The sequence below is a fragment of the Ranitomeya variabilis genome, chromosome 1, assembly GCF_051348905.1.
Source record: "Ranitomeya variabilis isolate aRanVar5 chromosome 1, aRanVar5.hap1, whole genome shotgun sequence".
NCBI lineage: Eukaryota > Metazoa > Chordata > Amphibia > Anura > Dendrobatidae > Ranitomeya > Ranitomeya variabilis.
The window spans coordinates 874,085,291-874,108,026 of record NC_135232.1 but is presented as its reverse complement, the minus strand read 5'-3'; the positions used below and the strand labels follow the sequence as shown (position 1 = coordinate 874,108,026).

Genomic DNA, 22,736 nt, shown 5'->3' with positions numbered 1-22,736 from the left:
GATGCTTTTTCAAGCACAGATGTGGAAAGTAACAGTTGTGGGCAAAATGAAAATCACACCTGAAACCAGATAAAAAGGGGAAAAGTTGACTCAATCTTTGAATTGTGTGTGTGCGTGCGCGCGCGCCACACTAAGCACAGAGAACAGAAATAGGAGAACCAAAATTGCTGAAAAATATCAACAATCTCAAGGTTATAAATCCATCTCCAGAGATCTTGATGTTCCTTTGTCCATTGTGTGTGTAACATAAATCAAGAAGTTTACAACCCATGGCACTAATCTCCCTGGACATGGATGGCAGAGAAAATTGACGAAAGGTTGAAATTCAGGATAATTTGAATGGTGGATAAAGAAAAAAAAAAAAAAGAAACGCAACCTGTCCTGCAGGCTCAGGGTGCATCACATCGAACAAGTCATCAACAGTTACATAAAATGAAATGCTATGGCAGGATATCTAGGAGGACCCTACTGCTAAACAGACATAAAAAAGCTACTCTGCAGTTTGACAAAATTCTTCTGAGATAGAGTCTTTGGGAAAGAGGAGACCAAGAAAGTTTTTTGGTAATGCACATCATTCTACTGTTAACCAAAAATGGTATCAGACCTGCAAAGAAAAGAACCCAGTCCCGGTGAAGGTTCAAAGATATCTTAGGGGGGGGGGGGGGGTGCTGCTTTTGGCACTGGGTGCCTTGACAGTGTGCAGTTTTGCACCCAAAAGATGAAAGGATGGTCTAACACAGTAAATGAAAATCATTTGTTACCCAAAACCAACAGAAACAAAGATATCAGAACTAAAACAGCTAAAGGAAAGGTTCATCTGCTGTGGCTCAGCAGAAAGAGACACCAACCACGGAACATGGGATCAAGGGTTTGAATCCAGAAGCCTGACAACACTAGTGTCCAGTGTCAGAAAGCCAGGTTTGCATCCTAGGTTATGGGTCTTCCAGAAGGATAATGACCCCAAACATACTTCAGGAACCACCCAGAAATGGATGGAAACAAAGCACTGGAGAATTCTGAAGTGGCCAGAAATGTGTCTGGATCAAAATTACTTTGAACACCTGTGGAGAAATCTTAAAATTGTTGCTGGGAGAAAACACCCTTCAAATATGAGAGACCTGGAGCAGTTTGCAAAAGAAGAATGGTCCAAAATTCCAGTTGAGAGGTGTAAGAAGCTTGTTGGGGTTATAGGAAGTGATTGACTGCAGTTATTTATTCCAAAGGATGTGCAACCGAATATTAAGTTGAGGGCAACAATTTTCTCTGCCCTATTTTTGGAGTTTTGTGGGAAATTATTTCCAATTTGGCTTTTTTCCCCTTCTGCTTTTTTTCTATTCTTCCAATACACACAAGGGAAATAAACATGGATAACAAAACATGTAGAATTCCAATAACTGCCTGGGAGAAGTACTCCATTTTCTGGAACGATTTCAACGATGACAATGCTTTTAGCCTTGACTGTACCTGTAGTTCAGGGATTAACAGGGGAGTAACCTGAATCTCCTGTTACGGAACTTAATCCAAAATCCACTAAGGTGCCAAACAAACACCAACACCTGGTTATATTGGCTTAGTTTTAACCAATTATACATACCCCATGGAAAATAGATAAGCTGGCATGATCTTGATTTAACCATTACTTACTCAGATTTGTAGCAAACATTACTGTCTGGATTCACACAGCATCTGCATTTTCCACACTGAGGCATAAACAATGGGATGACTTTGTCTCCTGTGTGAAAGTAATGATAATGAAAATGTTGTCATTTCCAATTTATTGTGCATAACTAATCTTCCATGCACAGATCAGTCAGCTATTTTGACATTTATAGGGGATTTTATACATACAGTGCTTTAGCACACTGCAATTAACGAACACAGACTTCAATATTGTTATACATATTAAGAGGTTAAGGTACATAGCATTTTTTGCTCAAAAACCATAAAAGCCATTTAAGGTGTAAATATGGATGTCTCTAGCACTAAATGTCCAACTTCATGTCCCAAGCCAGGCCTCATCTGATCAAGCTCTTGCAGTGTTGTAACAATGGAGTCTCAGGTCTACATAGAAGCTCAAGACACTAAAGGTACCTTCACACTAAGCGACGCTGCAGCGATACAGACAACGATGCCGATCGCTGCAGCGTCGCTGTTTGGTCTCTGGAGAGCTGTCACACAGACAGCTCTCCAGCGACCAACTATGCTGAAGTCCCCGGGTAACCAGGGTAAACATCGGGTTGCTAAGCGCAGGGCCGCGCTTAGTAACCCGATGTTTACCCTGGTTACCATTGTAAAAGTAAAAAAACAAACAGTACATACTCACATTCCGGTGTCCGTCAGGTCCCTCGCCGTCTGCTTCCCGCACTGACTGTGCCAGTGCCGGCCGTAAAGTGAAAGCAGAGCACAGCGGTGACGTCACCGCTGTGCTGTGCTTTTACTTTACGGCCGGCAGTCAGTGCGGGAAGCAGACGGCGAGGGACCTGACGGACACCGGAATGTGAGTATGTACTGTTTGTTTTTTTAATTTTACAATGGTAACCAGGGTAAATATCGGGTTACTAAGCGCGGCCCTGCACTTAGTAACCCGATGTTTACCCTGGTTACCAGTGAAGACATCGCTGGATCGGTGTCACACACACACCGATCCAGCGATGTCTACGGGAGATCCAGCGATGAAATAAAGTTCTGGACTTTCTGCTCCGACCAACGATATCACAGCAGGATCCTGATCGCTGCTGCCTGTCAAACACAACGATATCGCTAGCAAGGACGCTGCAACGTCACGGATCGCTAGCGATATCGTTTAGTGTGAAGGTACCTTAAAAATTGTGAGAAATCTGCAATTGACTAATAAAATTGCAAAAGTGTTTTTGATTTTCGTTCTTAAAGAGAACTTTGAATAGTAACACTTTTTTTTTTTTTCCCAAAAATTGTACCTTGCGTTAAGTCAGTTTCACACCCCTGTTCTTACAAAAATTTAATTGGCAGTTAGAAAGAAAAATAAATAAACAAAACATAAGCTCATACCTATTACCATTAGGACAGAGTCAGACTGCGTATTTCTCGTGCGAGACAAGAATCGCATCGCACTACATGGACTGGACTGGCACCTCTCCTGACCTGAGCAAGACAGCGTGATGGATTACAGTACAAGGTTTACGATGCGATTCTCGCACGCGAAATACGGCAGTGTGTCTCTGTACTTAAGCTGGGTGTACATGGCGACATGTGTCGTGCAATAGCAATTCTCTAAAGTTGTGCAACAACAAAAAAAAAAAAATTGTGCAACTTACAGCAAAATCAAAATTGTAATATTGTCGTAAGTAAAACAGCTAAGTTTCAGATGAGTCTGACAAGTCACAAGGGACTGACATTGAAGTGTATGAAAATAGGAAAAATAATATGTGATCCTGAAAAGAAAAAAATTCTCTCTACTTTGAAGAGAGAGAGAGAGAGAGAGAGAGATTAAGGAAAATGGCAGGTGCATGCTTAGAACACCCACTGAGATCTACCTCCCTGCACACGGCAACTAGTTGTTCTGGGAGAGAAGACCGATACACTATGTCCAAGTGATGCCCTGTCAAAGAAGAAAAACTCACAAAAATCACATCTACATCTGTGTCTACCCCTAGACCACATTGACCACTGCCCCCTTCTGTCATCCCCCCTTCTCGGATTAGATTTTTTTTTTCCATTTCTCCAGTATAAATAAAGTTGTATATACACTAGTGTTAGATTAGGTTTAGGGCTATTCATGTTAGATTAGGGTTTGGTTTTTTGTTAGGCAGGCAAATAAAACAACAATGGCCAGAAGAACATTTAGCGCAGAGCAAGCATTCAGCCTGCTTAACTCCGGGAGCAACACTGAATCTGCCTCGGAAGCAGAGCAGTTTTCAGCCAGTGATGACGACTCGTCTTCAGCCCGATGGTAATGGAGTCAATCATCACTGCTGAAGCAGGACAAAGTACCGCAGTCCCCACATCGCGGTGGTATCACAATAGTTCCATTTCCCCACAAATTCCTCCTTTTTAGCAGCCCCTGGTATAAAAGTTCATGTAGCCAACTTTACCCCTTTGATTGATTTCCAAATTTTCAATTCCCCAAATAACTAAATATTTTCAGCTTAGTGGGCCCCAGCAGAGAGGAATTTTTATTGAACAAGAAATAAAAATATTGTTGTTATCAGTAACGCATATTTTCCCCCATTTCACAATGAATTCCGGGACTTTGTCTGAATAATAGTTTGGTATGTGATAGACAAATTCTCATCCACATGCCCACATCCGTATACTCCAGAATGTGGACTCCACAAATGTTCTTGAAAAATCATGTCATCTCACAATTAATTCTAGGACTTGATTACTCACAAACATTTTTGACCATTTATCTTAGTTTGATTGTTTTTACTACTAGGTCTTGCTACACAAAACTTTTGGTTTCCATTACTTGTATACTTATGTCGGTGATACCGGCATGATCATTTTATTGGAGGATCTCCATTAATGTGGAAGTTCCGTACTTATACACTATGGGCTTTATTACTGCCTGGCTCATGCCGAACCTCCTGTACCAGACAATACTTTACAGATTCTGTAGGGGATTGGTTATTTTGTGCATATAGCAGTTCCTACCTTGGCGGGTGGGAGCTTGCTATGGTGTACCACGTCTATGGACACATTTGTCCCTCATATAGGGAACGATAGAGCTAAATGGGCGCTGTACGATCAGTCTCTCAAAGTCTCTGTCATTCTAGCCCTGCTGGTATTTCATCTTTGGAACAAACTCAGCTTTGTCACATAGTTGACTGCATTCCCCTCCACATTTTGCCCTTCATTACAGTACAGTTTATTCTTCCTACTATAATATACGCAAATATGGGACAACTGCTTTGTTAGCAAGACAAAGTATAATAATCAGCCAATGGGTTTTTAATAGCATGTCTCACTCTGAGTAATAATTTCAGAATGATTTTCTTGTTTGCTCAATGTCTCTAAGCATTGGATGGGTCCTGAAATTCCATCAATTATACCCTAAAGACCAAATTGTGCGCCATCTATTACAGGCATGGCTGGGAGTCCATAATGCACATTAGTGTCATATTGGATGTACTTTTGAACACTGAAAAACAAGAGCAATAAAATCTGAGGCATGTTCCCTGGAACATACAAAAAAAGAATCAAACGGGACAGTGAAAAAAAAAAGTAAATTGTATATTTACCGTACATTGTGTTCATCAACTGCATAAAAATGGTGTTATCAAACTACTCACTATTTCCCAAGATAAATACATTAAAGAATAAAATTTACACAAAATACATGGGGATTTCTGTTGCTCTTGAACCACACAAATATGACAATCTATGCCAAATAGGGCCAAATTTGTGTTTGCGTACCAAGATTCATATTGTGCCCCTTCCATTCTGAGTCCTGACCTATATCCAAACAGAACTTTTTGATTACATGTGGGGTATCACCGCTCTGGTAAGAAAATAGGTAATGAACTGTGTGTTCCACTTTTTGGTTTAATCTCTGGCAAAAGTGAGAAATTTGGGGCCAAAGCAAGATTTTTGTGAAAAAAAGTGAACTTTTTCAATATGATGATCTAATGTTATCAAATTCTGGCGTCATACCTGTGGGTTTAAAATGCTCAATATACTATGGGATAAAATACTTTATGGGTATATAGTTTCCAAAATGAGGTCAGTTGTGGGAGAGTTTCTGCTTTTTAGGCACATCAAGGGCTCTGCAAACGCAACATGGCGCCAACTCTCAATTCCAGCCAACTTTACGTTCAAAAAGTCAAATGGTGTTACTTCCCTTCCGAGACTTGCCATGTGCCCAACAGTGGTTTTTCAACCACATATGGGGTGTCTGCATACTCAGGAGAAAATGCACAACGAATTTTGTTTAAAAAAAAAAGAAATAAATAATAATGAACATTTAACTTTTTAATTACTTCAGATCCAATTTGTTTTATTTAACCAAGGGTAACAGGAGAAATTGGACCCCAAAAGTTGTTGTGCAATTTGGCCTGCGTACTCCAATACCGCATATGTGGGGGTAAACCACTGTTTGGGCGCATGGCAGAGCTCAGAAGGGAAGGAGCACCGTTAGACTTTTTCAACGTAGAATTGAGATCAGACGCCATGTCGCATTTGGAGAACCCCTGATTTGCCTAAACAGTGAAAATCCCCCACAAGTGACCCCATGTTGGAAACTAGACCCCCCAAGGAACTTATCTAGATGTGTTGTGAGAACTTTGAACCCCCAAGTGTTTCACTACAGTTTATAACACAGAGCCATGAAAATAAAAAATAATTTTTTCCCCACAAAAATTAATTTAGCCCTCAAATTTTTATTTTCCCAAGGGTAACAGGAGAAATTGGACCACAAAAGTTGTTGTCCAATTTGTCCTAAGTATGCCGATACCCCATATGTGGGGGTGAACCACTGTTTGGGTGCACGGCAGAGCTTGGAAGGGAATGAGCGCAGTTTTACTTTTTCAGCACAGAACTGGCTGGAATTGAGATAGTCATGTTGCGTTTGCAGAGCCCCTGAGGTGCCTAAACAGTGGAAGCCCCCCAATTCTAACTCCAACCCTAACCCAACACACCAATAACCCTAATCCCAACCCTAACCATAAACCTAACCACACCCCTAACCCTGACACACCTTTAACTCAATCGTAAACGTAATCTAAACCCTAACCCAAGCCTTAGCCCCAACCCTAACCCTAGTGGGAAAATGGAAATAAATACGTTTTTTTTTAAATTATTTTTCCCTAACTAAGGGTGTGATAAAGGGGGGTTTGATTGACTATAGCGAGTTTTTATAGAGGATTTTTGTTTAGCAGCTGTCACACACTAAAAGACACTTTTTATTGCATAAAATAGTTGTTGCATCACCACATTTTGAGAGCTATAATTTTTCTATATTTTAGTCCACAGAGTCATGCGAGATATTGTTTTTTTGCGGGATGAGTTGACATTTTTATTGGTACCATTTTTGGGCACATGACATTTTTTGATCGCTTTTTATTCCAATTTTTGTTAGGCAGAATGAACAAAAAACAGCTATTCATGAATTTCTTTTGGGGGGGCGTTTATACCGTTCCGCGCTTGGTAAAATTGATAAGGCAGTTTTATTCTTCGGGTCAATACGATTACAGCTATACCTCATTTATATCATTTTTTATGTTTTGGTGCTTTTATACAATAAAAACTATTTATAGAAAAATTGTTTTTGCATAGCTTTATTCTGAGAGCTATAACTTTTTTATTTTTTTGCTGATGGTGCTGTATGGTGGCTCGTTTTTTTGTGGGACAAGATGATGTTTTCAGCGGTGTCATGTTTATTTATATCCGTCTTTTTGATCGCGTGTTATTCCATTTTTTGTTCGGCAGTATGATAAAAAAAAAAGCAAAAAACAATGCTTTAACGGTGTTCACTGAAGGTGTTAACTAGTGAGAATTTTATAGGTCGGGTCGTTATGGACGTGGTGATACTAAATATGTGTACTTTTATTGTTTGTTACTTACATGAAGAAATGTATGTATTGGAATAATTTTTTTCTCTTCACTTAGGCTATGTGCAAACGTAAGTAAAGAGGTGCAGAATTTTCTGCACAAAATCCACATCTCCTGGCAGAATCCGCAGCTGCGCATTTGCTGTGGTTTTTATGCGGATTTAGTGCGGATTTTCTGCAGTTTTTCCCAATGCGGATTTCTATTATGGAGGGGTGCATGTGGAAGGATCGGTGGGCTCTTGATTCACATAGCTGACCTTTGTGGGCACCTCCTTATTGTAAGTATACTGCAGTATAACCACATAGTTCCCTCTATATTTTGCGCAAGTTATGGGATATATGACCCTGTATTTATAAAGTGGATATATCGGTATTTGGTATATGCGGTATTCAGCATATTATAGGATGGTTATAGCCCCTCACTATATGTGATTTTCACAATGGATTATGTATGTATGTGGTGATAATGTATTACACCACAATGGTCAGCTGTATATATAGATCAGTATATGTATTTTAGGAAAATCTATAATCTTGAGCCTATCTGTTCTATTCCTTGGGCACTTTGTCTGTTTTAGTCGAGTCTTGTGTATTTTGTTTTGTTTTATTGATATCAAATAAAGAGTTAACTTTTAAATATATGTATATGGGTCTCTTCATGCGGCAAAGCACATATAAGTCCGCAATAAGTTGGATATTATGGAGGGGTGCAGAAACGCTGCAGATCCGCACAAAAGTAGTGACATGCACTTCTTTGAAATTTGCAGCAATTCAGCACTGATTTTTCTGCACAGCTTTTTTTTTTTTTTTCTTTAAACATTGATTTACATTGTACTGTAAATCACAGTCTGCAGCGTTTCTGCGCGTAAAAAAATGCTGCGGATCCGCATCGTGTGCACACAGCCTCGGGATTTTTTTTAAAGATATTTTTACACTTTGTTTTTGTTTTTGTTTTTTTTAACTTTTTTACTTAGTCCCAGGGTGGGACATCACTATATATTGTCAGTTAGCTGATCTGACACTGTGCACTGCACTTTATCAGATCAGCGATCTGACAGGCAGTGCTGCAGGCTTGCCAGTGCCTGCTCTCAGCAGGTGCCAGCAAGCCACCTCCCTGCAGGATCCCGTGGCCATCTTGGATCCGGGTCCTGCAGGGAGGAGGACGTAGGAGACCCTCTGAACAGCGCAATTACATAATGCCGGATGTCAGCAGTGATAATCAGCTGACACCCAGCCGCCCTCCCCCCATGAGTGCGGCTCATCGATGATGACGTACTATCCCGTCGGTGGTCATATGGGTCCAGGCCACCTCGACGGGATAGTACGTCTAATGTCAGAAAGGGGTTAAGTATCTTGTGTGACATAACACTCTAATTTTTGGGCATATGAATTCAAAGTTTGAAAACTGCAAAAAAAAAAATTAATTTCTGCCAATTTTTTTTTTCCACAAATAAATGCAAATCGTATTGAAGAAGTTTTACCACTATCATGAAGTACAATATGTCATGAAAAAATAAATAAATCTCAGAATCAGTGGGATCCATTAAGTGTTCCAGAGTTATAACCACGTAAAAGACACGTAAAAGACAGTGGTAATTACAAAATTTGGCTTGGTCATTAAGGTTAAGATTGTCTCGGTCACTAAGGGGTTAAATTACAAGCCTTACCAGGTTTCAGATCTGTTACTCCTTCACCAACGCTCTCTACAATCCCCGCAGCTTCATGGCCCAGAATGACTGGATACTTCATGCCACTTATTGAACCACTTAGAACATGATCATCTGAACGACAAACTCCAGTTGCCACAATCTGTAGGAAAACAATTTTTTTTATTTAATTAGATTTTTTAAATTTCTCTCTTTGGAATGAAAATGGCAGTATGTCCAACTAAAACAGAACAGTGTAGATTATTATTCTCCAGAATGCAATTTCATGCTACAGGAATATTTACCCATTTATCACAGTAAATTGATCTTTTTATTTTTTTAGTGATACCTTAGGGCAGTGTTCCCCAAGTCCGGTCCTCAAGAGCCACCAACAGGTCATGTTTTCAGGATTTCCTTAGTATCGCACAGGTGATAATTGCATCACCTGGACAGGCAAGCATTCAATCACCTGTGCAATACTAAGGAAAATCTCAAAACATGACCTGTTGGTGGCTCTTGAGGACCGGACTTGGGGAACACTGCCTTAGGGAAATGATGCAGCGCCCCAGAGTCCTGGTCGTTGCAGTACTGATGCTCCGCCGCTAAGCGGGGCTATGGTACGTCTGATGGCACTGAAGGAGTTCACCTGACCAGGTATCACAGACACCAATACACTTCACAGTCTGGCCTCCAGGGGGAGCTAAGGGCGCTATGTATTAGGCCACTCCTCACAGTCTGGTAGAACTGGGGGTTGGATAGGAAGTGAGAGAGAGAAAGTCGACTGGGTTGGAACCAGGCAACATCCTGTGGCAGAGGGTGTTGCAGGGGAAGATTCAGGGGGGTCCCTGTCAGGGGTGGGATCCTGACAGAGGCCTAGCGAACAGAGAACGTTACGGGACCGCGCCTGCACCTGATCACGGCAGCACCCTAAGAAAGGACAAGAAGCGAGGTTTATTGTGCTGAGTGAGAAACAAGATCAACGCAACAAGGAGAGACACCAGTAGGAGTCGTGCTGTAAGACGAGGCAACATCCAACTGAGGCGCGCAGCCGGAACGCCGAGGAAGTATAGAGCTCCAGGCCTTACTTCAAACCTACGGCAGGACAGTCAGTTATAGGCGGGCTGTCTCACCTAAATCACCTAAGAAGACACAGGGGGCAACAACAGGAGAGGGGCGACACTAGGGTCCAGGAAGAGCTCCGAGCCTACCCGTCATACGGGTGCATCCTAGCCATATCATCTGGGGGACGAAGAAGAACATCATAATCGAGTTGTGAGGGAACTTCAGAAAACAGACACAACAGTTGTGGGGACTATCCCGTAAGCACAGCAGGGGAGGACCACAACACACAAGCGCTAGAAGGTAGGCACAGATTTCCACCTGCAAAGGGAACTCTGGAGGTGCCATCGGACCGGCCGGACTTGCGCAGCCCGGTTAACCGTATTCCGGACTGAGGATCCTGAAACCTTCAGTAAAGGGGTAGAGAGACTGCAACCTGGTGTCCTCGTTATTTACTGCGACCTGCACCGCACACCACCATCCATACCTTTCACTGGACACCCCTCAGCAGGGCCACGGACCAGGTCTAGCCATCGTGACAACCCCAGAACAGAGACTCAGAGGCCCGGTACCGGGTACCCCTCAGCCCTGTGGCAGTGGGGGGCGCTCCAATTTGGCGTCACGAACAGGATCTACTTAAGCCTGAAGAGTCAGGTCATGTGTGCCTTGGAACTGTGATTTATTGTGCTTGGACTGTGACTTATTGCAAAGACTGTGGATTGCCATTTGCCGCCAAAACCAGCCGCCATTACAGCGCTGAGGAGAGCGCAGGAGGAGAAGAGGGGCGTGGAGTAGGTGTAGACCAGCTGAAGAGCGCGAAAGACAATGGCCGCCCAGTCTGAATATTTTTGTACCTTGAGGACGTGTCCGTCAGCAGCCGAGATCCACCTCCTGATTCTCAATGGAGGGCGGAGACAACGAAAACGTAACCGCCCACGAAGGAGAGAGCGGTAGAAGGACAAGGAAGTAGTCAGCCACGTGGAGGACGCCATGGCGAGCCACCCGGAGCCGGAGCATGGGGTCGGAGCCGAGGACTCCCCCAGCTACCCAGAGAGGCACCGCAGTCAGACCTCCACAGTTGACGCTGACCACCTGCAGACCGGAGCGGACGAGCTGATCCACCAACTCCTGCAGACGCAGCTGAGCACTGAGGCCGGGTGGAAGACGACCATCATCGGGAGCCTCGCCAGACGTCTGTCGGCAGCCTCGTCTGGTCCGGAGCAAGAAAGAAGTTCCAGCGCTCCAAAGCCAGAAAGCAATGCCCTGCCGAAAAGCGAGATGCTGCAAATGGAGATGACAACGCCGCAGCGCAAGGCCCTGCAACCAACACTGACCCCAGTGGAGACGGAGCAGATCGGCACCGGAAGGACCGCATCTGAAGCAGGTATGAAGGACGACCCTGCCCTGACGACCGACACCACTCCAGTGACTGCTAGTGCCACAGCTGCTGATTCCGTTCCAGTGACTGATCTTGCAGCAGCCGCTACCTCTGCTGCAGCAAATGCCCCTACTCAAGCTGAGCAGACCTCCATCGCTGCGCATGACTTAACCGTACATGAAAAACGGATTAACGGCGTTTGTCCAGCACTGGGTGTAACCCTGGACCTCACTTTTCCCAGGCCAAGAAGGGTTAAGTGCCAGGTGCAGCCCTGGAAGCCGTCCAACTAAACCTCGGAACCATGAGTATGCAAATAGTTAACTGTTTGTTTCCCCGCTTTTGGCTGCTTAAAACCCGACTAGGGTTACTCTTAAAGGGATCCCTTTGTTTACCCGGGATCCCTATTGCTTTTTATTTTTGCTTTTATTTTCCTTTTTGCTCCTTGTTCCCCCATGTTATAAAGACTGCCGGATCATGAACACTGCATGATTACAAACTCCTTGTAAATAGTTTGCACCTTCTTAAAGGTGCCCTCTACTGGTTTTACAAAAGAAATGACTCTTTGCGAAGAAACTGTTCCTGGAAACAGCACCGGAGCCCTTACTGCATACGGACTTGCAGCTTGAGAAGCTGCAGTACCTCATAGAGACTTTGTTCCTTCTTAAAGGGAACGTTCATCGATAGCACTTAGAGAATGATGATGCTTTAAAAGAAGAAGTAATAATACCGATATGTAACAGTTATATGTAGTTAGCTAGTTAGTTGTAAGGAATGTTTAATAATGTGTTAGAGAATGAGGACAGGAAGTGAACCCGTACGGGGTTAGTCGGCGAGTCCTCCTAGGGGCCATACAGAGATGGCTCGGTGATCCTGAACTGAGAGAAGGAAGATAAGTTCTATACTGTGTGTAGTAGCAGAAAGGCAGAAGGCCCGGGCGGAAAGGGGCGGTCCTGCAACAGAACGAGAGGCAGTAGGCCTGGGGCAGATAGACAGGTGGTCCTGCAGATGTAAGGATGGAAAATGAAGAAAAAGTTGATTAGCCTTGTAATGTTTTATAAGAAGGTCTTTAGTGGACTCAGTGTGTACGTCCTTAAAGGCAACGTTGAATTATTGTTCAAAAGGTTTGCACTTAGTAGAATACCCGGTTGGGTAAGAAAAGTTATTTATAGTATGTTATTTAAAGTATTTAACCATGTTTGTAACGTTCAAGTGTCCTTACCTCCCATAAAGGGAAGCTCTGTTCAAATTTGCTTATTGTTACTGCATTTCAAAATTGTATGTATTTTTGCTGACATGTATTGTTGTTTTCTTCCCAGTCCAGGAGTACTGGATTTAACCGGGGGGGGGGGGAGTGCAGTGCCCCAGAGTCCTGGTCGTTGCAGTACAGATGCTCCGCCGCTAAGGGGGGCTATGGTACGTCTGATGGCACTGAAGGAGTTCACCTGACCAGGTATCACAGACACCAATACACTTCAGTCTGGCCTCCAGGGGGAGCTAAGGGCGCTATGTATTAGGCCACTCCTCGCAGTCTAGTAAAACTGGGGGTTGGATAGGAAGTGAGAGAGAAAGCTGACTGGGTTGGAACCAGGCAACATCCTGTGGCAGAGGGTGTTCCAGGGGAAGATTCAGGGGGGTCCCCGTCAGGGGTGGGATCCTAACAGAGGCCTAGCGAACAGAGAGAACGTTAGGGGACCGTGCCTGCACCTGATCGCGGCGGCACCCTAAGAAAGGACAAGAAGCGAGGTTTATTGTGCTGAGTGAGAAACGAGATCAACGCAACCAGGAGAAACACCAGTAGGAGTCTGTTGTGAATTCTGCTCTTGGGTTCCCTCCGGTGGTTGTTGGAGGTAATGCAGTTGTCCCTGCTTATTGCTTTCTCACTGGGTATTTAGGTGTGCAGGATCCATTAGTCCTTGCCAGTTGTCCATTGTTCTTGGAGGTTTCACATCTCTGTCTGGTTCTTCCTGCCCTGCTGCCCAAATCAGCAAAGATAAGTTCTGTTTTTTTGTTTCTGCAGCCCACATGCTGTGGGCTTTACAGTTCAGTGCTTTTCAATGTTTTTTCTTGTCCAGCTTAGTCTGTGTAAGGATTTATTCAGTCAAGTTGGATTCTCTGGAGATGCAGATATACATTCCATGTCTTTAGTTAGATGTGGAGTTTTTGTATTTTCTGCTGTGGATAATTTCTAGTGTTTTAATACTGACTGTTTTAATTCTGTCCTATCCTTTTCTATTTAGCTAGAGTGGCCTCCTTTGCTAAATCCTGTTTTCAGTCCGCGTGTGTTTTTCCCCTCCTCTCACAGTCAATATTTGTGGGGGGCTGCCTATCCTTTGGGTTTTTTCTCTGAGGCAAGATAGGATTCCCATTTCTATCTATAGGGGTATTTAGTCCTCCCGCTGTGTCGAGGTGTCTAGGATTGTTAGGTACATCCCACGGCTACTTCTAATTGCGGTGTTAAGTTCAGGGTTTGCGGTCAGTACAGGTTCCACCTTCTCCAGAGATAGTTTCATGCTGCTCCAAGGTCACCGGATCATAACAGGAGTCGTGCTGTAAGACGAGGCAACATCCTACTGAGATGCGCAGCCGGTGGCCGGTACGCCGAGGAAGTATAGAGCTCCAGGCCTAACTTCAAACCTACGGCAGGACAGTCAGTTATAGGCGGGCTGTCTCACACAAATCACCTAAGAAGACACAGGGGGCAACAACAGGAGAGGGGCGACACTAGGGTCCAGGAAGAGCTCCGAGCCTACCCGTCATACGGGTGCATCCTAGCCATATCATCTGGGGGACGAAGAAGAACATCATAATCGAGTTGTGAGGGAACTTCAGAAACAGACACAACAGTTGTGGGGACTATCCCGTAAGCACAGCAGGGGAGGACTACAACACACAAGCGCTAGAAGGTAGGCACAGATTTCCACCTGCAAAGGGAACTTTGGAGGTGCCATCGGACCGGCTGGAGTTGCGCAGCCCGGTTAACCGTATTCCGGACTGAGGATCCTGAAACCTTCAGTAAAGAGGTAGAGAGACTGCAACCTGGTGTCCTCGTTATTTACTGCGACCTGCACACCACCATCCATACCTTTCACTGGACGCCCCTCAGCAGGGCCACGGACCGGGTCTAGCCACCGTGACAACCCCAGAACAGATGTAAAGTAAGCTGCGGAGACACCATCACGTGTTTCTCAACGCAAGCAATGAATAGCCGGAGAAAGGCCTGGCTATTCATTGCTTGCGTTGAGAAACACGTGATGGTGTCTCCGCAGCTTACTTTACATGCGTTTGCATATTTCCCATAAGGGATGGGGGCAGTGTTCTGGATCACTGCGTTGAGAAACACGTGATGGTGTCTCCGCAGTGTTGGATGTTTTGGTCTCCCCGAGGTCATTCATCTGTTCCTTCATAGCCTTTCACCAGGCACTGCTCCTAATAGCCAGTTTCCTACTCCACACTGATGAGGGGCAAAAACCCCGAAACAGCTGTTTGTGGATGGATACCATGCTTGGCATAGGTGGTCTTCCTTTATTGGATATTCTCCTTTATTGGATGCTGCCCTTCCCGTGGTTGTTCCTTCCTGGAGAAAGGCCTGGCTATTCATTGCTTGCATTGAGAAACACGTGATGGTGTCTCTGCAGCTTACTTTACATGCGTTTGCATATTTCCCATAAGGGATGGGGGCAGTGTTCTGGATCACTGCGTTGAGAAACACGTGATGGTGTCTCTGCAGTGTTGGATGTTTTGGTCTCCCCGAGGTCATTCATCTGTTCCTTCATAGCCTTTCACCAGGCACTGCTCCTAATAGCCAGTTTCCTACTCCACACTGATGAGGGGCAAAAACCCCGAAACAGCTGTTTGTGGATGGATACCATGCTTGGCATAGGTGGTCTTCCTTTATTGGATATTCTCCTTTATTGGATGCTGCCCTTCCCGTGGTTGTTCCTTCCTGGAGAAAGGCCTGGCTATTCATTGCTTGCGTTGAGAAACACGTGATGGTGTCTCCGCAGCTTACTTTACATGCGTTTGCATATTTCCCATAAGGGATGGGGGCAGTGTTCTGGATCACTGCGTTGAGAAACACGTGATGGTGTCTCCGCAGTGTTGGATGTTTTGGTCTCCCCAAGGTCATTCATCTGTTCCTTCATAGCCTTTCACCAGGCACTGCTCCTAATAGCCAGTTTCCTACTCCACACTGATGAGGGGCAAAAACCCCGAAACAGCTGTTTGTGGATGGATACCATGCTTGGCATAGGTGGTCTTCCTTTATTGGATATTCTCCTTTATTGGAGGCTGCCCTTCCCATGGCTGTTCCTTCCTGGAGAAAGGCCTGGCTATTCATTGCTTGTGTTGAGAAACACGTGATGGTGTCTCTGCAGCTTACTTTACATGTGTTTGCATATTTCCCATAAGGGATGGGGGCAGTGTTCTGGATCACTGCGTTGAGAAACACGTGATGGTGTCTCCGCAGTGTTGGATGTTTTGGTCTCCCCGAGGTCATTCATCTGTTCCTTCATAACCCCAGAAGAGAGACTCAGAGGCCCGGTACCGGGTACCCCTCGGCCCTGCGGCAGTGGGGGCGCTCCAAATGACAAGGTTTAAAAAAAAACAAACAAAAACAAAATATATATCTAATTGTCTAAGGGGTACTTCCGTCTGTCTGTCCCGGATATTCATTGGTCAAGGCCTCTGTCTGTCATGGAATCCAAGTCACTGATTGGTCTCGGCAGCTACCTGTCATGGCTGCCGCGACCAATCAGCGACGGGCACAGTCCGATTAGACCCTCCGCTACTCCCCAGAAATCACTGCCCGGCGCCCGCTCCATAACCCCCTTCCCCTCCAGTCACCGCTCACACACGGTTAATGGCAGCGGTAACAGGCCGTGGTGTAATGCACTCCATTACCACTGCTATTAACCCTGTGTGTCCCCAACTATTTACTATTGACGCTGCCTATGCAGAATCAATAGTAAAAATATGTCATGTTAAAAATAATTAAAAAAAACAAAAAACCTGCTATACTCACCATCCGCCGCCTTTCGTGCTCCTAGCGTCGCTACTGTGACCGCTCCATGCAAGCGGCAGCGTCCGGTCCCAGGATGGTATGCCAGAAGGACCTTCCATGATGTCACGGTCATGTGACCGCGACGTGATCACAGGCCCTGTGAGAAGGACCTTCCATGATGTCGCTGTCACATGACCGTGACGTCATGGAAGGTCCTTCTGGCATACCATCCTGGGACCGGAAGCTGCCGCCTGCGGTCGTTACGATCATGTGACCGCGACATCATCACACCCTGGGACCGGAAGCTGACGCCTGCACCCCGCACAGGGCCAGGAGGGTGAGTATTTTTTTTTTATTTTAACTCTGTATACTAAGTGGCTCTGCGCTGTATACTCAGTTGCTGTGCAATATACTACGTGGGCTGGGCAATACACTACGTGACTGGGCAATACACTACGTGACTGGGCAATACACTACGTGGGCTGTGCAATACACTACGTGGGCTGTGCAATACACTACGTGGGCTGTGCAATACACTACATGACTGGGCAATATACTACATCGCTGTGCAATATACTACGTGGACATTTCTTCTTTTCAATATCTACTATATAATTGTCTAAGGGTCACTTCCGTCTGTCTGTCCTTCTGTCTGTCACAGATATTCATTGGTCGCGGCCTCTGTCTGTCATGGAATCCAAGTCGCTGATTGGTCTCACCAGCTGCCTGTCATGGCTGCCGTGACCGATCAGCGATGGCCACAGTCCGATTAGTCCCTCCCTACTCCCCTGCAGTCAGGGCCCGGCACCCGCTCCATACTCCCCGCAGTCACCGCTCACACAGGATTAATGCCAGCGGTAACGGACCACGTTATGCAATGGGTAACTCACTCCGTTACCACTGCTATTAACCCTGTGTGACCAAGTTTTTACTATTGACGCTGCCTATACAGCATCAATAGTAAAAACATCTAATGTTAAAAATAATTAAAAAAAATAAAAAAATTATATACTCACCTTCTGCCGGCAGGTTTCGGTAGCAAGGATGGTATGTGCAAAGGATCTGCCAATTATGGGCAGGTAGAGTTGATTACCGCCACCTGCAGGGTCAATGGGAGGAGTGCAAGATCAGCCTGGAAGCAGCCAGCACCCTGCAGGTGGCGGTAATCAACTCTATCTGCCCATAAATTGTAGGTTTAGTCCTAGAGTGACATGTTTGTCTATAGTTATAGGCTGGTGGCCCAAGAGTGGCATGTACGGTAGAGTAGGACCCATCAGCAGGAGATCACCTTGCCGTGGTTGATGGGCACACATGAATTGGCCAATTTATGCGCTAAGAATCTTCAATTCCTCTATTACTGTAAGTTTTATGAAAAAAAATGTTGAAAAAATTTGTGAAAAAATATTTTTGAGAAGTATGATTCATATTGGATATTTGTCTGTGTTTTCACATGGCCTAGATTCATGTACATGTGCTGCTGTGTGTATATATATATAATATATACATATATATATATACATATATATATATATATATATATATATATATATATATATATATATATATATATATATATATTATTTTTCTGTATTTTCATGACTATGAAAATTGTACATTCACACTGAAGGCATCAAAACTATGAATTAACACATGTGGAATTATATACTTAAAAGTGTGAAACAACTGAAATTATGTGTTATATTCTAGGTTCTTCAAAGCAGCCACCTTTTGCTTTGATGACCGCTTTGCACACTCTTAGCATTCTCTTGATGAGCTTCAAGAGGTAGTCACCGGGAATGGTTTTCAATTCACAGGTGTGCCCTGTCAGGTTTAAGAAGTGAGATTTTTTGCCTTATAAATGGGGTTTGGTCCATCAGTTGTGTTGTGCAGAAGTCTGGTGGATACACAGCTGATAGTCCTACTGAATAGACTGTTAGAATTTGTATTATGGCAAGAAAAAAAGCAGCTAAGTAAAGAAGAACGAGTGGCCATCATTACTTTAAGAAATTAAGGTCAGTCAGTCCGAAAAACTGAGCAAACTTGGACAGTGTCCCCAAGTGCAGTTGCAAAAACCATCAAGTGCTACAAAGAAACTGGCTCACATGAGGACCGCCCCAGGAAAGGAAGACCAAGAGTCACCTCTGCTGCTGAGGATAAGTTTATCCGAGTCACCAGCCTCAGAAATCGCAGGTTAACAGCAGCTCAGATTAGAGACCTGGTCAATGCCACATAGAGTTCTAGCAGCAGACACATCTCTACAATAACTGTCAGGCCGGCATCACACATACGCGAGATACGGCCGAGTCTCGCAGGTGAAAACCCAGCTCTGGCACCGGCACTCCAGAGTGGAGCGTGCAGCTCCATGTATTGCTGTGCGGCTGCACACTCCGCTCCGGAGTGCCAGCGCCAGAGCTGGGTTTTCACCTGCGAGACTCGGCCGTATCTCGTGTATGTGTGATCCCAGCCTGAAGAGGAGACTTTGTGCAGCCGGCCTTCATGGTAAAATAGCTGCTAGGAAACCACTGCTAAGGACAGACAACAAGCAGAAGAGACTTGTTTGGGCTAAAGAACAGAAGGAATGGACATTAGACCTGTGAAAATCTGTGATTTGGAACCAAAGATCTCAAATTTGGACTCATCAGACCAACCACCATGTCTTTGTGCGATGCAGAAAAGGTGAACAGATGGACTCTACATGCCTGGTTCACACCGTGAAGCATGGACGAGGAGGTGTGATGGTGTGGGGGTGCTTTGCTGGTGACACTGTTGGGGATTTATTCAAAATAGAAGGCATACTGAACCAGCATGGCTACCACAGCATCTTGCAGTGGCATGCTATTCCATCTGGTTTGCGTTTAGTTGGACCATCATTTATTTTTCAACAGGACAATGACCCAAGCACACCTCCAGGCTGTTTAAAAGCTTTGACCAAGAAGGAGAGTGATGGGGTGCTACGCCAGATGACCTGGCCTCCACAGTCACCAGACCTGAACCCAATCGAGATGGTTTGGGGGTGAGCTGGACTGCTGAGTGAAGGCAAAAGGACCAACAAGTGCTAAGCATCTGTTGGAACTCCTTCAAGATTGTTGGAAGACCATTCCCAGTGACTACCTCTTGAAGCTCATCAAGAGAGTGCCAAGAGTGTGCAAAGCAGTCATCCAAGCAAAAGGTGGCTACTTTGAAGAACCTAGAATATAAGACATAATTTCAGTTGTTTCACACTTTTTTGTTAAGTATATAATTCCACATGTGTTAATTCATAGTTTTGATGCCTTCAGTGTGAATGTATAATTTTCATAGTCAAGAAAATACAGAAAAATCTTTAAATGAGAAGGTGTGTCCAAACTTTTGGTCTGTGTGTATATATATATATGTAAAACACATACCGCACATGGACATTGTCGTGTTCAGTCCGTGTGGCGTGCAGGAGACAGCGCTATAGTAAGCGGTGTCCCCCCCACATGATGCTGAAGCCGCCATTCATATCATCTTCTCTGCAGCAGCATTTGCTGTAGAGAAGATATGAATAATCCTTTTTTTTTTGTTTCTCGTGTTTAACATAAAGAGCCATGTCACCACCCCCTTCCCACCCCCTGTGCGCCCCCCCCGCTGTTACTAAAATACTCACCCGCCTCCCTCGCAGCGTCCTGTCCTCGCCGCACCTTCTCCCGTATGAGCGGTCACGTGGGGCCGCCGATTACAGTAATGAATATGCGGCTCCACCTCCCATAGGGGTGGAGCCGCATATTCATTACTGTAATGGGGGGTGGTGACAGGGATCTTTATCTTAAACACGAGGACAAAAAAAAAAAAGGGATTTTTCATATCTTCTTTCCAGCGAACGCTGCTGGAGAGAAGATATGAATGGCCGCTTCAGCACCAGATGCAGGGGACAGCGCTTATCTCTAGCGCTGTCTCCTGCACGCTCCGTGTGGTACCTAGTCGGCACACGGGCGGCACACGTATGCCGCACGGATGGCCTACGTGATCTCACGGACACACGGATGACTCCGGTACCGATTTTTCCGGTACCGGAATTATCTGGACGTGTGGGACAGGCCATAGACATCTATGCCTGATGAAGAGACCCGTGTAGTCCCGAAAGCTTGCAATTTGTTACCATCTTTTCAGTTAGCCATTAAAAGGTATCAACCACTGAGGACTCTCAATTCTAAATATTCTTCTATCTACTGGCTAAGGGTATGTCTCCACGGTACGGATGGGCGGCGATATCGACGCAGCGGCGAAGCCGCTCGGCGCTAAGCCCCGCCCCCTTAATGGGACGCGATCATGCCGGATGTGTTAACTCTTCACATCCGAGATGATCGCTCTCTCTCCCATAGGGCCCTGTGATATGCCTTGCGGGGACGCTGCGTCCCCGCAAGGTGTACGGGCATGCTGCGATCTGAAAAGACGCGCAGCATGTCCGTAGTCACAGGGCCGCCGCGTGCGGGTTTCCACGCATAGTGGAGACAGGATTTCATCAAATCCCCTCCACTATGCAGGAACATCTGGACGCTGCTTGTTTGACGCTGCAGCGCTGCGCAGCGTCAAACAAGCAGCGTTTCCTGAACGTGGAAACATACCCTAACAGTACAAAGATAAATCTCTTTCCTGTCATTTTCATAGTAATTTGGTATAGGTATGAAATGGCCTATAAATGTATGTCCTCTTCCTGATCTAAGGATCTCAGCTTTTAGTGGAGATGAATCTGTGCTGCACTTTATGTACATGCTCAGTAGTGACCAGTGCTGTGGGGTTGGGAGTCAGGGAAATTTTAGGAGTTGGAGGTTTGGCTTACGAGTCGCCCTGCGGACTAGTGGTACTCAGTACTGGGTACTGCGGTTCACAGGGGGATGTCACGGTGGCTGCGACATGGTCCGTGGCCCAGGGCACCCATGTAAAAGGGAAAGGTCTTTAAAGGGATAGAGTTTATGTTCGTGACGCCACCTGTGGTATTCGGTCAGGGTCCGACGCTGCTTTAAGGGGTCCGCTGGGGCGATGTTATGGCAGCTAGACGGTATACCTTCTCACAGGTGAAGTATGTCCCCAGGGCTTCCCTGTGTGTAGATGATGGTATGGTGAGAGGCGCAGAGAAGAACAAGGACACAAGGTTGCAGTCTCTTTACTGAAGACTTCAGCGTCCACAGTCCAGAGCACCAGATCACAGGGCAGGCAGAGTCTGGCCGGTTTGGAGACAAGTCCAGAGTCCCCTTGTAGAGGTGGAAATCAGTAGCCTTCCCTTGTGCTGCAGTGGTGTAGTCCCTTACTGCCTATGGCTTCACATAAGGGTCTCACAGATGTGATGTTTCACTCTCTCTGTCCCCCATATAGGAAAGAACAAAACCCATATGACCGGTGACTTGAGCTTGTTTATAGGGTCTCTTAGATAACCCGGCTCTGTGGGTGTCACCGTGCCTCCTGGGTGTAGGTGCGGACAGGTAACCTGCAATTAGCTGTCCTGCCGGTCTCTGAAATAAGGCATAGAGGTCCTTACTCCTTCGGTGTTCCGGCTACCGGGATTCTACCGCCTCCTTTGCTTCGACTTCCTTCACGCTCCCTGCAATACAATTCTGCCTTCCAATGTCTCTTTCTGAGGGCATGCACAGCTCCGTTAACCTGCTGTCCTCCTCAGACTCTGGAAGTAAGGCTACGTTCACATTTGTGTTGTTGGGCGCAGCGTCGCCGACGCAACGCAAAACGCATTCACAATGCAGTGTTTTGTGACGCATGCGTTCAACGTTTACATGAATTTTGGACGCAGAAAAACTTCATGTAGCGTCGGCTGCGCCCGGACTGTTGCGCCCAAATGATGTATAGGGGCGCATGACGCATGCGTCGGCGATGCTGCGCCCAACGCTACAAATGTGAACGTAGCCTTACTGAACCACGCTCAGCCAGCAAACAACTTCTGTCTGGATCTGACTAACTTTCCCGTGTGTGTGTGTGTGTGTGTGTGTGTGTGTGTGTGTGTGTGTGTGTGTGTGTGTGTGTGTGTGTGTGTGTGTATATATATATTTTTTTTTTTTGGGGGGGGCATACTTTATGGTATGTGCACACATTTCGGATTTTGAGGTGTATCCGCAGCTTTTTTGACGCTGCAGATTCGCAGCCATTTTCCCTGAGTT

General features: G+C 45.4%; 1 protein-coding gene across 1 annotated transcript in view; it reads right to left on the bottom strand.

The window, feature by feature from the left end:
• Positions 1 to 22,736, bottom strand: part of LOC143788206 (alcohol dehydrogenase 1) — a 107,753-nt gene that overhangs the window by 61,372 nt on the left and 23,645 nt on the right. Inside the window, exons 3-4 of the mRNA XM_077277677.1 lie at positions 9,194 to 9,335; positions 1,645 to 1,732 (exon numbers count right to left, since the gene is read on the bottom strand). Coding sequence (XP_077133792.1) covers positions 1,645 to 1,732; positions 9,194 to 9,335 — 230 coding nt within the window. The remainder of the gene's footprint in view (positions 1 to 1,644; positions 1,733 to 9,193; positions 9,336 to 22,736) is intronic.